The sequence below is a fragment of the Kogia breviceps genome, chromosome 1 (assembly GCF_026419965.1).
Source record: "Kogia breviceps isolate mKogBre1 chromosome 1, mKogBre1 haplotype 1, whole genome shotgun sequence".
In the NCBI taxonomy this organism is placed as follows: Eukaryota; Metazoa; Chordata; class Mammalia; order Artiodactyla; family Physeteridae; genus Kogia; species Kogia breviceps.
This window is the reverse complement of record NC_081310.1, coordinates 188418635-188433121: the sequence shown is the minus strand read 5'-3', so window position 1 is coordinate 188433121 and position 14487 is coordinate 188418635. Positions and strand designations below refer to the sequence as shown.

The 14487-nt window shown below is 55.9% G+C and overlaps 1 protein-coding gene across 2 annotated transcripts in view; it reads left to right on the top strand.

Moving 5' to 3' along the window:
* The first annotated feature begins 688 nt into the window (after positions 1 to 688).
* The window catches only part of PAX7 (paired box 7), a 100158-nt gene continuing 86359 nt past the window's right edge, over positions 689 to 14487 (top strand). Inside the window, exons 1-4 of one of the 2 annotated variants that reach the window (XM_059054347.2) lie at positions 689 to 823; positions 3333 to 3568; positions 4139 to 4268; positions 5352 to 5480. In XM_059054347.2, coding sequence (XP_058910330.1) covers positions 739 to 823; positions 3333 to 3568; positions 4139 to 4268; positions 5352 to 5480 — 580 coding nt within the window. In that variant the 5' untranslated portion in view covers positions 689 to 738. Of the gene's footprint in view, positions 824 to 3332; positions 3569 to 4138; positions 4269 to 5345; positions 5481 to 14487 lie in introns of both variants that reach the window. The other variant, XM_059054336.2, reaches the window with a different exon arrangement.

Below are 14487 nucleotides of genomic sequence, written 5' to 3'. Positions count from 1 at the left end.
TCGCTCGCCCCCTCGCTTTCCCTCTTCTCCTCCCAACCTCGTCACCCGTTATCGCCTGCCCTCAAGCCCAGAAACCCGAGAGGCACCTTCTTCCCTCCCCAAGTCTTCTGTGGGGCGGGGGTGTGAAAGCTGGTGTTTAAGGGAGTAGCGAGTGTGGTCTGAGAAAGAAGGCGTGGAGAGGAGTGGGAGAGGGCAGGGAGGGAGGGGAGCGAGAGCGAGGGAATAAATATATAAATAAATACGAAAAAGAAATCCACTCCGCAGCCTCTCGGCTCAGAAACTTTGGCCCGGAGCGCGAGAGCGCGTTGCTCGACAGTGCGAGGCTGGGGGCTCTGACTCCGGCCGCGTCCCCCCCAGCCCCGCTCCGCGGCGCGGCCTCGTCTCCCGCTCCAACCCGGCGCATCCGCCTGCACAACTTCTGGCCCAGCGGAGCGGGCAGAGGAGGCCTTGGGGTTGGTGTGTTTGTTTGTTTGAACTTCGTTGTCGCCACCTTCCCTCCCCCCACACACACCCCCCCAACCTCCGCCCCTACCTCGCTCCCCTCCCCAGCTTCTGGACGCGAGCGACCGCAGCCGGGGGTGGGGGGATGGGGGTAGGGAGTGTTCGCGGAGGGGAGGGGGAAGAGGTTTAAAAAAAAAAAAAAAAAAAGAAGGAAAGAAAGAGATCGCAGCAGGGGTAAAGGGAGCGGACGGGAAGCGATTTTCGCCGACTCTGGATTCGTCCCCGGCGTGCGCAAGAATGGCGGCCCTTCCCGGCACTGTACCGAGGATGATGCGGCCGGCTCCCGGGCAGAACTATCCCCGCACGGGATTTCCTCTGGAAGGTAAGAGCGTCTGGACTTGCCTCGCTTCCTTCCTCCGCCAGGACCTCGAGGTCCTTGGAGAGGTGGCGATCTTCACGGGGTGGTGGCGGCGCCAGCGGCAGCAGGGGAGTCCCCTTCCCTTCTGGATCCAAGTCCGGGCGCAGGACCCAGGAAGTTTCTGGGACAGACACTTGTCCGTTTACGCGTGCGTTTCACCCACCGGCGGCCTTAGCTTCACAGGTCCAGGATTCTGGCCTTTACCCGCGGGGCTGAACTCCGAGTAGATTTCGGCTCCTAGTCAATTTCAAGTCCTAGTGAGTTTCAACTCTGTCCACTATTTTTAGATACTTTCCACCTAATACTTTCTCGGCTCTCTGCGTTCGCCAGCTACGTGCTTTCTACTCTTGTTTTGAATTGTTCTTTTCACCTCTGGGATGGTCTTCCATCCCCTTCTATTTCGAAATACCAACAATGTGTGATATTTCATGCCTAAACTAGGACTCTGCTTTTGGATCTGGAAACAAACTAATTTGAAACAATAAATAGTAACGATTTTCCCCCAAAAGTTTCCACTCGGGCTTGCGAACTCTGGAAATCTCTCGGGGGAGACCTCAAGACAGCGAGAGGGCAGGGAAATGTCCAGACAAGGGAAAAGTGTTAGTTTTGTAATGTGTACTCCCTAAACATCCAGCATCCGGGGTGAACCGGCTCCGGGCTCCAGCAAGGGCTGGGAGCGCACCTTTCCTGCGTTTTTGTTTTGTTTTCTTTTTAAACTAATAGAAGGCCTTCAACCTGTCAACTGAGGGATCACTTGGCTTCTGGGGGTAGGTAGCCCAGGATGTCAGAAATGGTTAGAGAGAGGTGCGACTTTTATTTTTAAATTACTCTTCTTATAATTATATGAGCCCCTTGTGCGTGAAGGAGAGAGAAGGCAAGGAGGGGACGGATGGACAGGCAGCCTGAGATCTGGGGAGGGGGGTGTCCCTCCAGCAGCTAGACGGCGCGGGTCCCTGAATTAGACAGAGGCGAGGAGAGTGGTTCCGTGATCAAGTGCGCTCGAGCAACCACGCAGGCGGGAGAGCGCACAAGCCCGGGGATTTGCCGTAGCACTCTCCTGTAGCGAATGCAAGTAAAACAGGCGGCCGAGGACGCGCAGCGGATTAGGACAATATTTGCCCAACATGACGGAGAATACTGAGGAGAGCCGAGTGCCGGTCGCTAAAGAGGCTCTTGAATATAAAGTTGTGCGCTGGAGAGCTCTCCAGCGCTAATGGCATATCCCGCCACGGAGACCGAGTGACTCTGACTTGGCGACGCACGATTTCTGATTAAATCCGAGGGTGGCTTCAGACACCTACTTTTACGAAGAGGAGTGTGGGGACCGGCAGAGCCAGGGAGGAGGCGGTAGGAACAGCTCAGCAACGGAGCCTCTTCTCGCCTCCTCCCTTCCAATTATACTGTCAGCTCCCTCCACTCGGGCGGCTGTGAAATCGTTCTAATCTGCCAGATCTCCGCAGCCGCCGAGTCCCCAAACTGGGGGGATCGAGGCCGGATTAGTGCACCGGGTGTCCTCCAACCTTCTGGGAGGAAATTGTGTGGACTTTGCATTAAAGCTTCCCAGGCATTCTCCCCTCCCTAGCCCACATCAGGCGGGTCTGTCGTCCTGGTTCCCAAAGTCACCCACACCCAGGGACTCTGATCCATCTGTGCACCAGCCTCTCTGAACCTGCAGGGACAGTTCATGGGTTTTTGAGGCCAAATGAGTATTTGATTAGAAGCTTGCCGACGATGGGGCATGTCCCCAAATCATCCCCAAACGAAATTCGAACTCTGAGAGGGGTTGGAAGGAAGGAGAGTCCCTCAAGGGACAGCCAGGTGTCCCCAGAAGAAGCAGCCAACGGCATTCTGTTGCTGGTCCCTCTGCTGTGCCTTGTCTGTTCAGTTATGGGTAGGACAATTCTGCTGCCCAAGCCAGGGCTGTAACTCCTAGTAATCAACCAACCCCTTCTGGGCCCCAGTAAAATGGATCAGACTTGACCACTTAGAGCACGGAACTGACCAGATGGGCCACATCTCACCCATTATCGGCCTCTATAAAAGGCAAGTGGACCTGCCGCCCAAGCTGTGGGTCCAGAGAACCATTGGTCCCAGAGTCCCCACGCTCCGCCAGTCTCTAGCTCTGCCCTCTCACCTCTGTCCCTCTCCCTCTCCTTCTCAGAGGCATTCGGATCCCCCAGGTGTGTCCGCATTCCCCGTAGTGTGGCAGGACTGGGGACACACAGCATCTGTGGAGACTCTAGCAGCCAACCCTGACCCCTCTCTCCATCTCTGCCAGACCTTCCCTTGGCTTCATGACAGGTTTTATTCCTGACCTCCGAACTGCCACAGCTTCAAATGTGGGGAACTGAGATCTGCTTTCAGGGGTCTTGGGGCTCAAACAAAACTGGAGTCAAAAGGGCTGTACTCAGTGTCTCCTCCCCATCCTCACCCTGTGCCTCTCTTTTTCCTCATCTTCCCCTTCCTTCTCCAGTGTCCACCCCACTTGGCCAAGGCCGGGTCAATCAGCTTGGTGGGGTCTTCATCAACGGGCGGCCCCTTCCTAACCACATCCGCCACAAGATAGTAGAGATGGCCCACCATGGCATCCGGCCCTGTGTCATCTCCCGCCAGCTGCGTGTCTCCCATGGCTGCGTCTCCAAGATTCTCTGCCGCTACCAGGAGACCGGGTCCATCCGGCCTGGGGCCATTGGTGGCAGCAAACCCAGAGTGAGTGTCTTTGCTACATAGCTGGCAGCCAGCCTTCCCGTGGTTGGGGTATCCTGGCTGTAGCCCCTCTCTCTACCCTGTGTCATCCAGTAGAACCGGGGAGGGGGTCTATATGCTTCCTATGGGAAGGACAGTGGAAGAGGGTCCCCACCCCCAGACATCCTCCATTATTTGAATTTCTCAGGGATGGGGATAACTGATGTCCAGATTGCCTGAGAGGCCAATGAGTCATTCCTGTGCTGTCCCTACATCTTCCCAGACCCCCTATCACCATCCCAGACCAGGGGAAATCTTTCTCCAGTCCTGCCTGGAACCGTGAAGGGGGACCCCAGTCCTAATTAGGTTTCTATTGTATTACCTATCACTACCCTATTCCACATCCCCCAGTCCTGGCCGCCTTCCTGGGAGCCAGTAACAGGTTTCTTGAAAGGATAAAGCCACTCTCAGAATGGAGGCATGGTGACCAGAGCCACCAGCCTGGCCTGGGGCTCTTGGGAGGTTGATATTAAAAGTATCTCCCTCCCCCTACCCCATCTTTCCACTCCTACTCTCCCACCTCCACCCCTGAAGCAGGTGGCGACTCCGGATGTGGAGAAAAAGATAGAGGAGTACAAGAGGGAAAACCCAGGCATGTTCAGCTGGGAGATCCGAGACCGGCTGCTGAAGGACGGCCACTGTGACCGCAGCACCGTGCCCTCAGGTGAGAAGGCAGCTGAGCCAGCAGAACTTGCCCGGAGTCGGGCCAGGGCTCAGGTCGTGTGGGGCCGGAAGCGGGAGAGGAGGGGAGATGATGGATCATGGGGAACTCAGAGAAAAGTGAGAAGGAAAAGAACCAGAGCGCAAAGAGGGTGAGGGCACAGGAGGGAATCAGCACTGAAAGGAAGATGGAAAGAGGGAAGAAGGAAAGAAAAGGAGTTAGGAAAGAAGGAGAGAGGAGGAGAAGGAAGGAAGGAAGGGAGAAGGAAGGGAGGGAGGGAGGAGGAAGGGAAGAAGGGAGGGAGGGAGAAAGGGAGAGAGGAGGAAGGAAGGATGGAAGGAAGGATGGAAGGAAGGAAGGAAGGAAGGGAGGGAGGGAGGGAGGGAAGGGGGAGGGAAATGGGGAAAAAGTTATCCTATAAAGTTGGGTGGTAAGGGAAGCTCCCTTGGCGCCTTCTCAGAGAAGTGGCCTAGAGAGATGAGTCCATCCTAGGAGGGTAGATTGTGATCTCCCCGGATCTCTTTTTCCAAGTCACCATTTCTATTCTGTTGCTGCCCCCAGCCACCAGTGGGTCCCAGATATGGAGGCCCTGAATCTTGCTGCCTGTGTGGGAGAAAGTGGCCCCAGGTGTCTGTGTGTGTACCTGAACATTCACGTGTGCAGGGCTGGGATGCACACCTGAGTGTGAGGACTAGAGCGTCGGGGGCTGGAGGGCCTCCGGGGAGGTCCTGGGGAGGTGGGTGTGGGTGTGAGTGCATCTAGGGTACGTGACAGTGGAAAGCAGAAGTGTGGGCAAGGATGTGATAGGAATGTTCTAGGTGGGTTCCTCTGCCACCGCCTTGCCGCCCTGTGAGTGCCCCAGGTGTGAGTCTACGTGAGTGACTGTACTTGTGCCTCCCAGTAGGTGTAAATGTTCAACGGCGGCGGGGGGGGGGGGGTGGGTGGGTCGGGAATGGGTGTGAATCCTCCTGAGTGTATCTAGGGGGGAAATGGGCTCCGCTACTTCTCCCAGGGCCCCAGGCGGCCCCGCTCCGCGGCCCCAACGACTTATACTCGCTCTTTTGCCTTTGAATTTCTGAGGTTTAGTGAGTTCGATTAGCCGCGTGCTCAGAATCAAGTTCGGGAAGAAGGAGGAGGAAGACGAAGCGGACAAGAAGGAGGACGACGGCGAGAAGAAAGCCAAGCACAGCATCGACGGCATCTTGGGCGACAAAGGTAGGGAGCCGTCCCTGGGCCGGCGACGCCCGGGGCCGGCGACGCCCGAGCCCGCGTCTCCCCGCTCACCAGGGTGCGGGCCAGTGGTGGCGCCTCCGCCACCCGGACTGGCGGACAGATGTTTAGCGGGAGGACTCGCGGCCCCCGGAGCAGCCGGGAGCCCGTCGGTGTGTGCGGAGAGCACCCCCTCCGTGCGCCCCCAGGCCGGGTTGGGTGCGGAGCCCGCGACTCAGGTGCGCGGCGGAGCGGGGCCCTGACGGCCTCTGCGTCCCCGGGGAGCCCGGCGGCGGGTTAGGGCTCCGGGGACTGCGCACCCCGTTGAAGACTCCGGGCCGTGTGTCCTTCGGGGCTGGCGTTTTGGCTGCTAGTCCCGGTGTCGGTGTCGATCTATTATTTATAGGAAACTTGGGCAAGGGGGCGGGGGGCGAGGAAAGAGGAGCCGGCCCCGCGGCTCCCTAAATGAATTTGTTAAGCAGACCCGCACACGCTCTCTAAACGGTCCCTTGAAACCCCGCCTGACAGTTGACTGACCGCTGCAATCAATAAAAATTAGCGAGGGCCGCGTGGGCCGCCGCCTAATTCTCCGTCCTGTGACGCCAGGGCTGAACCGAGACATCGCGGAGGTAGCGGGGGAGGGGGCCGAAGGGTGCACCTTTTAGGTGCTTTCCTCTTGGGCACGCGCAGGCGGGGCCCGGAGTTGAGGCCGAGTTCTCAGACGCCCAGGGTCAGGTCGGAGGATCCCAGCGCGGGAGAGAGATTCAGGCTCCCCACGCCCTCTCCCCGCTGTTAGCGTCGTTGCCGAACGGGTCTGGAGTCTGAGCCGCGCTTTTTCTGGAGATGAACTAGGGAAGGCGTTTATGTTTCAAGCGCCTGCGCGCCCAGGAAAGGGGATTGTGCTTTTGTTTATTGACAGACAGGGTAAGTTTCAAGAGAAGGGAAAGCCCTTCCTCGTTACCACTTCCCTCGCAGGTCTCTTTGAGACTTGGTAAGTGGTGCTTCAGGGGGGGACGCGGGTAAAGAAAGTAAAACGGAAGACCCAAAGTCACATAGACTGACGGGAAAAGAAGCTAAGCCTCCAAACACACACGCAGGGAGGCAGCAGGCAGACAGGAAAGGCAGTGGCCACTCTAACGTGCAAAAAACGGTGGTGGATTTGGCAAAAGTGGGGGAGAGTTCTGAACCCTGAAACTTGTGAAAGAGCACAGTTTCATTTGAGTTTCCTTCCAGGGGGTTCTCCTCTCCTCACCTCCCTGGAACTTCTAGCCTAGGTCTCCCTCCAGCTTTCAGTGGTCTCTCCCAACCTTGAAGATGAACTTCACAGACAAAGCCCGCTTCCAAAGACAACTCCCAGCGAGGCCCAGCCCTCACAGGCCTGGTCTGAGGGGGAAGGCTGGGGGGGGGGGTACGGGCAGCCCATTGTGGGAGCAGTCTGGAGCTGCGGAAGAAGCGGGCTATTGACATTCAGGGCCCCAAGTGGAGTCCAGTCCCACCGGGGACAAAAGGGCAGGGAAGAAAGTGAGCAAGCTGTCCCTGGCACCCTGCTGTTCGGGCCTGCCGAGGGCCTCGGGGCTGCAGTGGGAGGCGGCCTGGGGCTTCCAAGTAAGCCCTGGCTCGGCAGAGGCAGCCTAGAGCCCGGGGATCCCTGGCGGGGGTTGGGGGGAGACCCCCTCCTTATTTCAGTTCAGATTGGAAAGGGACTTAGTTGAACTTTTTTTTCTTGGAGGCGGGGAGAGAACTTGAATAATCTTTCCCTGCGAAATACAGCGCAGCAGACGCAGCTTCTGAGAGGTACCCCAGGAGAAGCGAAGGAAGTTTGGTTTCATTTGGAGAGGCTGTGTGTGCGTGTGTGTGCGCGCGCGTGTGGCAGAGGTATGTCCAATTCAGTCTGTAAGGAAGCACAATAGATACATTTCTTCTGAGGAAGAAGGAAAGGGAAGGGAAGGGATGGGAAGGGAAGGAAAGGAAAGGAAAAGGGTAGCAAGTTCGGTTTGGAAATCCCTTTGGCTCAAAGGAGTCCAGCGTTTTCCGGTGCTGATCTGGGCTTATACAACCAGCAGAAAGGCAACTTCGCTGGATAGAGGTTTTCCCTGCAGTAGAACCAGGAACTTCCAAGTCTCCAAGGGTTTAAGGAGGAGGCTGGAGGTTCCAGATGGGAAGGCTGAAAGTACTGGCGCTGAGTCTGGACAGGAGTTGCAGAAATGAAATGAAAGCGGTGGGCCTGATGTCCAGAAAGCCCCGTGGTTTTTGAGTGACAGAGGGCATGTTGGGCCCTGGGATTGGGAGCTGGATGGCGGTGTGAGCGCATGTCTCTCGGTGTGGCGGTCTGCCCACGGGCCTTTGGATCGGAGCCGTGGATTCTGTGGGGATATGCAGTATGATTGTAGATGGGTGTGATGGGTAGTATGACGGGGGCATGAGAGAGGGTTATCTTTTCATCTGTGGACAAATGGTATCAGCTCCGGATTTGAGTACCTTGGCCAGTGGCTGGCATCCCGGTGAACCACCCAGTTGGAAACTCTCATCTCTCTCCCAGGCCCTGGATGTCAGTTTCATGGCCAAGTTAAAGGTGAAAAGACCTCCCAGCCTCCACCCGAGTGGGCCAGATGGGGAGAGGCAGAGATACCCCTGGGCAGAGCAGGGGGAGGGGTGCACACCCACAAACTTTGTTTTGGCTTCTTGCTCTTGACAAATGCCTTCTCCGGGGGTTGCCTCTCTCAAGGCGGGGAGCCGCCGAAGAAGGGGTTTAAGAGCTCTCCTCTTTAAGCGCTAAAGAGAGATCCCTCCCTGAGTCCGTTTTTTCCTATCGTCCGCTTGGCATTTAATAATGTTAAGACTTATTAGAGCTGGTAATGAAAACTGGGACTGCTGAATAGGAAACTGTGTTGGAGAGGGGTGTAATAGCTTCCAGGCATGGTAAGAAACTATTTATCCGCAATCAGTCCTCACTCTCAGAGTTTGAAGCACAAACGTTAAGTTGAAGGGTTTTAAAGCAGATTAAATTGAGCTTTTATTTCTGTGCACTTTCATCTCTGAACAGCTCACTCCTGCTCCCCTTGGGCTGATATTCATGAGGCTGTTCATATATTTTTTTTTTTTTTTGCTCTTATCCTTGTTAAGACTGAGTTATTAGGATTGTTGGTTGTGAGAATTTTCAGACCGCTTTGGATAGGGGCTCCGGCCATGCTCTGCACACCTGGAAAGGTTCCTTGCCCTCGTCCCCGTGGACTCTCTCTCCTCACCCCTTCTCCGAGGATCAGGGGAGAGACAGGCAGGGACTCGACTGGTAAAGGATTTGAGGAGGGATGGGGAAAGAAAAAGATCTTCCCAACCTGAGTCCAGGGAGACTCTTGTGGGAAATTTGATGGGGTTTGCAAAGAGTCAAACCATTCCTCCGTGGGAGCTGAGGGAGTGAGTGTGAAGAAATAAGCAATAATTTAGAAAAGCAGTAACAACAGTACTAACGAGTAAGAGCGCCAGTGCCTCTTGCATCTGACAAGGCTCAAGTTTAGGCTGAAACTGACCAGATCAGACCACTCTGGTCTCTAGGGTAGAAGCCCAGCCAGGTCACAATTAATATGAAATAAGGTGGAAATTCACAAGATTAAAAAGAAGAGTGTGCATTTTCGGAGGGGTGGAGTGGCGACGTCAAAGTCCATCCGGGAATATGCTGACTTCCCGCTCTGAGAGACCATCCGAGGTGGAGGCCAAGGGGGTGCGTGCGTGAAAGGCAGATTTGTATTTGTTTGCATTTTCCCTTAATTTGTTTTTAAAGCAGCAGACTTACAGGTGTGGAGTGAGAAATGACGGAGAAGGATCGGAAAGGAGGGGAGAGCCCGAAGTGTCGGTTTTAGACACTTGTAAAAGGAGGTGGGAAACAATTTAATTTGGCAGAGCTGCGATAGCTGCTAATGCGGTTTTCGGTCGTTTGCTACACTGGAGGAAGCTGTTTTGATTGTGTGTACAAGGACCTGCCAAATTTAATTAGGCTCCGGGGGAGCGAATGAATAGGGGAAGGGGGGCACAGCTCCCCTCAGCCCACACCGTTTTTTTTTTCGGCTTCACACCTGGAAGGGGCATTGTTTACTGGCTGGGCGAGAACGGGAGAGGGGAGGGGAGGGGCCTCCAGGGAGAGGGGCCTTGGAAGAGGGAACGAGGGAGGGGTCGAAGATAGTCCATTTATCAAGAAACAATCTGCATTGATTTATACCAACAAGTTCCCTGCTCTGTAAATGTGTGTTTACAGAAAGGTAATTGACACTCCACCAAATCAAAGGATTACCCCGGGTTGGCAATCTAATCAAACAGAGTCCAGGCGGGATTTGAGGCTGTTCAGAGTGGGATCAGCTTCGCATAATGGGGGCTCGGAGGAAGATGGGAGGGTGTCAGGCAATTCCCCGGCTTTAGGCAGAGCTCGGCGGTGGATATTCAGTGAGACCAGAGGGGGAGAGGGAGGGGGTGAGGGCTTCGCCGCGCCAGGGTGGTGGGGGGATGGGGTGAGCGGAGAGGAGGGGTGCGGGGGTCGGAGGCAGATATCCCGGGGGAGGGGGCTCCGGGCGAGGGGGCGAACCCACACTGGGCTGACAAGACTCCCCCCTTTCTCTCCTCCATCCCTCCAACCGAAGAAGAGAGAGAGGGTTGCAGGGAGCTGGGACTAACGAAGAACAACAATGAGATAACTATTACAAAGGCGAACACTGGCGCGCGCGCGCTCGCAGCCCCAGAACCCGCGGTAAATAAACAAAGTCGGCAAACTGTTTGCCAGATAAACTCGTGCCTAAATCGAGTGTGACGGGCAAGGAGAGAAGAGACAGAAGGAGATAAGGTTGGAGGGGGAATGAACGAACATAATCTAATAGAAGACATTTAGAAAACAAACTTTAAACAAGGGAGAACAGGCGAGCGGAGGGTAATTATCCGCCCCAGAGAGCGAGGGACGCCTTCGGAGGGCTGCGGGTGGGGTCTCGGAGACCGGAGCCGCGGAAGAGCTGCGCGTTAGGGAGGGGGGATGCCTTTGGGACTCCGCGGGGGACCAGGAGAGGGTGTCCGGGGCGCGCAAAGGAAGGGCTCAGCTCCCAGATTGAGGTGCCCGCGCAGCCCCAGTCTCCCAAACGCATTTCTAAACAGGGTGGGGTCCCCCGCTGCGAGGGCATGCGGGTTTTCTGTTCACCTCCGGGCACGCACTGCCACACACCGGCTGTTTCCAGGCGTCTAAAAGACTCGTGTGCACGGCACAGCCGTTAAAGGAATTAGATATTTACCAGTTTGAAATAAGCCTGGCTAAGAAGAGAGAAGAGAGAGGGACATTGAAAAGATGAGGCTGGGGGAAGACTTCAAACGAATTCATCATTTGGAATGGTGGAGGGGAGATTTACCAGACAGTATTGGGAAGTTATTTAGATATTAATAACACATTTTCCTGAGGCGCGACCACGGCAGCCATCTGCGCTGCTCTCCGAGCTATTTGGCTGGGTGAAATATGGGCGTCTCAAATGTTGGGAAGAGATAACGCAATCAGGCTAACCCTGGTCCTAAGACGGCATCGCAGCGTTAAACCCGGATTAACCTCCCCCCTCCTACCCCCGCGGCCCCCTCCCCTGTCACAGCTTTCCAAATTTTTCAGTGGAATTTACATGGAGGGATTTAAAAGCACATATAACACTAGCCTTAAAGCAGTATGGTGATTATTGGGGCTTTTTTTTTTTTTTAAAGAATGTCTTTCTGAAAATGATAGTTGTCACACACTACATTTTATATAAATAATCTATACAAACATTTTTTTTAATATAGGGAAAGAGGACTGAGCAAATGAGATTTCCTTCTAGGTTGCTTCTTTGGAGTTTCTATTTACCATCATCCGCAAAGTTGATGAGGCTTCATTCGTAATGGGCACCTAAGGATATAAGCATGAAATGTCCAAGACCCCTGGCTCTGTCCTGGAAGCGCATAGTCTAAAGGCAGATAGAACTCACACCACATAATAGACAGTGCCAGGTGAGGGGGAGCCTTCCTGCTACCAAGAAGAACACAGAAGAGACACCCCAAAGGGGAGGTTCTCCAGGGGCTTTGGGGCCTTGAAGGCCATGACTAAGGGGGGGCACATTCCAGGAATTCCAGAAAAATAGCTCGTCTTCCTCTCCCACTCCAGACTAATGAGGTAATTAGGAAACCCAGTTGGGGATGGGGATGAGAGAGGGACTGGAAGGTTGGGACACCCACCCCCCAATTTTTTGCTGTCGTTGGCCTTTCTTCTCCTTTCCCCCTTCCCCCAACTCTGGCTGAAAGAGGAAAGGTGGAAATGGGGTCAGCGCTTTCTGACCTGCTCTGGAGCGATTGGCCCCGGCTGGGGTCGGGCGGGGGAGGGAGGGACCTTGCCTTCCCAAATCGAATCAAGGCAGAACGGTGACCTAAGGGGGAAACTTCCCCATTAGTAGATAGATCTCTCCAGAACTTCAAACAAAGTGGGGGGAAGGGAGAGGCGAGGCAGGGAGGGAGTCTGGAGAGAGCGCAGGGGGGACCTAGGAGCGAGCAAAGGGGAGGGGCCTGAAGAAGGAAGAGAAGGGGTCGAGGGCAAAGGGGAGGTGAGGGCCAAAGGAAGGGGTATAGGGAAGGGGATGCCAAAGAGGGGTGGGCTGCACTTGGAACTTCAGCCCCGGGGGAGAGGAAAAGCGTCGCGAGCCGCAGCAGCCTCTAGAGGGATGAGGGGAAGTTGTGTGCCCCCCAAGTCTCGCTCCAAAGAGGCCCCGAGGGCAGGCCAGGGCGCCTTGGGCCCTCGTGCCCAGCCCTCTATTCGGCAGCTGAGTGAGCGTGGGTTGCCTGGGCCGGGGAGCCCTGCGAGCCTGCTGAGGATGAACTGGTTCGACTTTCTGAGACCGCGGGTCAGCTCGTGAACCCTTCCAAGATTCGGTTGCCCGGGCTCTGGAGGTGTGCTGGGCCCGAGCCCGGGTCGAGGGCAAGGCAGGGATGGGCAGAGGCCTGGGAGACCCAGAGCCACGGAGGAGGGACGAGAGAGAGAGTCAGAAAGGAGGAGGAGAGCTTCAGGAGAGAGAGCGCGCGCGTGCACGAGAAAATTCAGAGAAAGACCCCGTGCGGGACGCGAGAGCCTTGCCTAGAGCGTTTGAGGACGCTGAGAAACGCGCCGGGGCCGAGGGAGGCGCAGAGCAGCAGGAAAGACAAAGAGACGCAGAGGCACCGAAAGGCTGGCCTGGGACGGGGAGGTCAGGAGAGACCTCGGGACCTCGAGACGGCCCGCGGGAGAGCGCGAGCGGAGAGGGCGAGCGCGCAGAGCCGGGTGGCGGCGGGAGGCGGGCGAGCCGCTGTCGTGCTTTTGATCCTCCGCTGCTTTTCCCCTTATCAGAAGCGCTTTCGGTGACACCGTCACAAAGGCAGTTCATCATATTACAGCGCGGCCGGGCGGCTCGCTGCGATCCCGCCGCTTAATTAGAGGAGAGCCAGTCGGGCCGGCGGGACGGGCGGGAGGCCGAGCCCGAGGCGGAGACCCGGGGTCCGCGCTCCGACCGGGGTGCTGGAAAGGGGCCGGCCTGTGAGCCTGGCCCCGTCGGGACTAGCGGCGAGAGGGGCGGAGAACCCTTACTCAGAGCGCCGCTAAATAAATATCCCAGTCCGGGTTTCACTGCCGGGAGAGTGAGGCTCACCGCCCTCCGGTTTGTAGCAGCCGCCCCTTCTAAGTTCCCAGTTTGGAGAAGGGGTGGCGCGCAGGCCACCATCCCCACTCCCCAGCTTCGGGACGCTGCAGACTGGAGGGCAAGGAGGTTACAACACTGGAGGAGCTGACGCTTCATGCTGCTCTGGATCCAGTTCCTGGCTGAGTGTTCGATCCCTGCCTCTGATGGCCTGCTCTCCCAATCTCCAGCTGAGCCCAACAGGACGAATCCGGGAGGGGCAAAGTGCACTGCGCTGGGCCCCCGGAAGGAAGTATACCATCCGTCCTGCCCCCAACTCACTAACAATGCAATCTTGAACAACTCTCTTAGCCCCTCTGGGTCTCAGTTTCCTTCCACGAAAAACCAGAGAATTGCACTAAGACAAAGATTCTTATCCTTTGGGGGGAACCTGGACCCCTTTGAGAATGGGATAAAACCTAAGAAATTGGCTATTCACAGAGGTTCATACAGGAGGAATTTTACAGACCGTACAAAGGGGTGTGTGGGCTTCTAGAGGCCACACCCCATTAAGAACTTCACATACACATGTTTTCTGGTTACTCTGGTATCCTTGAGGGAGCATCTGAGTCCAGGAGCAGGAATCCGAGCCCAGGAGGCGGAGATAGATGGTGGATGGGGTGGGGTGGGGTGGGGTGGGAGAAGAGGTGAGGCCGAGAGCCTGACCTCTGTCTGGCCCTTGCTGCTTCCTTCTCTTTCCAAAACAGAGGCAGTGAATCCCACCCTCCCATCCCCATTTGGTTGTTGGAGGGGTCCCTTATGAGGTTGTTATATGCAGAGATAAGCACAAATGCTATGCTCCCCTTTTGTATGTCCGAAAGAAAGAGATGGAGAGAGAAAAGAAAAGGGAAAAGAAGAAGAAAAAAAGACATTTTCTCAGGGGGTCAATTCCTTCATTCATTCTGTAGAAATATCGTTGAGCACCTACTATGTACACGGGCATTGGGTTAAGTGCCCAGGAACACCTGAGACATCAAGAAGGTCCCTGCCTTCGTGGCGCTCTGAGCCAGGTGGTGGAGACAGAAAATAAACAGACTGTGCTTCAGTGCATGTGTTTGTGTGTGTTAACCCATTATGTGCCCCTGTGCGCCTGCCTCCTTGCCAGACTACCTGTGTGTGTCTGGGTGTTTGTGAATGTTGGGGAAGGGGAAAATGAAGTGTCCGAGTGTGTGTGTTTGGGTAAATCTCCGAGTGAGCACAACAGCAGGATGTGTTTGGGAGCCCTTGCTGAGTTTGGCAGGCAGCCTCCAACCTGATCTCGGGAATCTCAGGCGTCAACCAGGGCCTCGAAGCGCCGCGGGTTCCAGCGGGAGGAGGAGGGAGGGGCA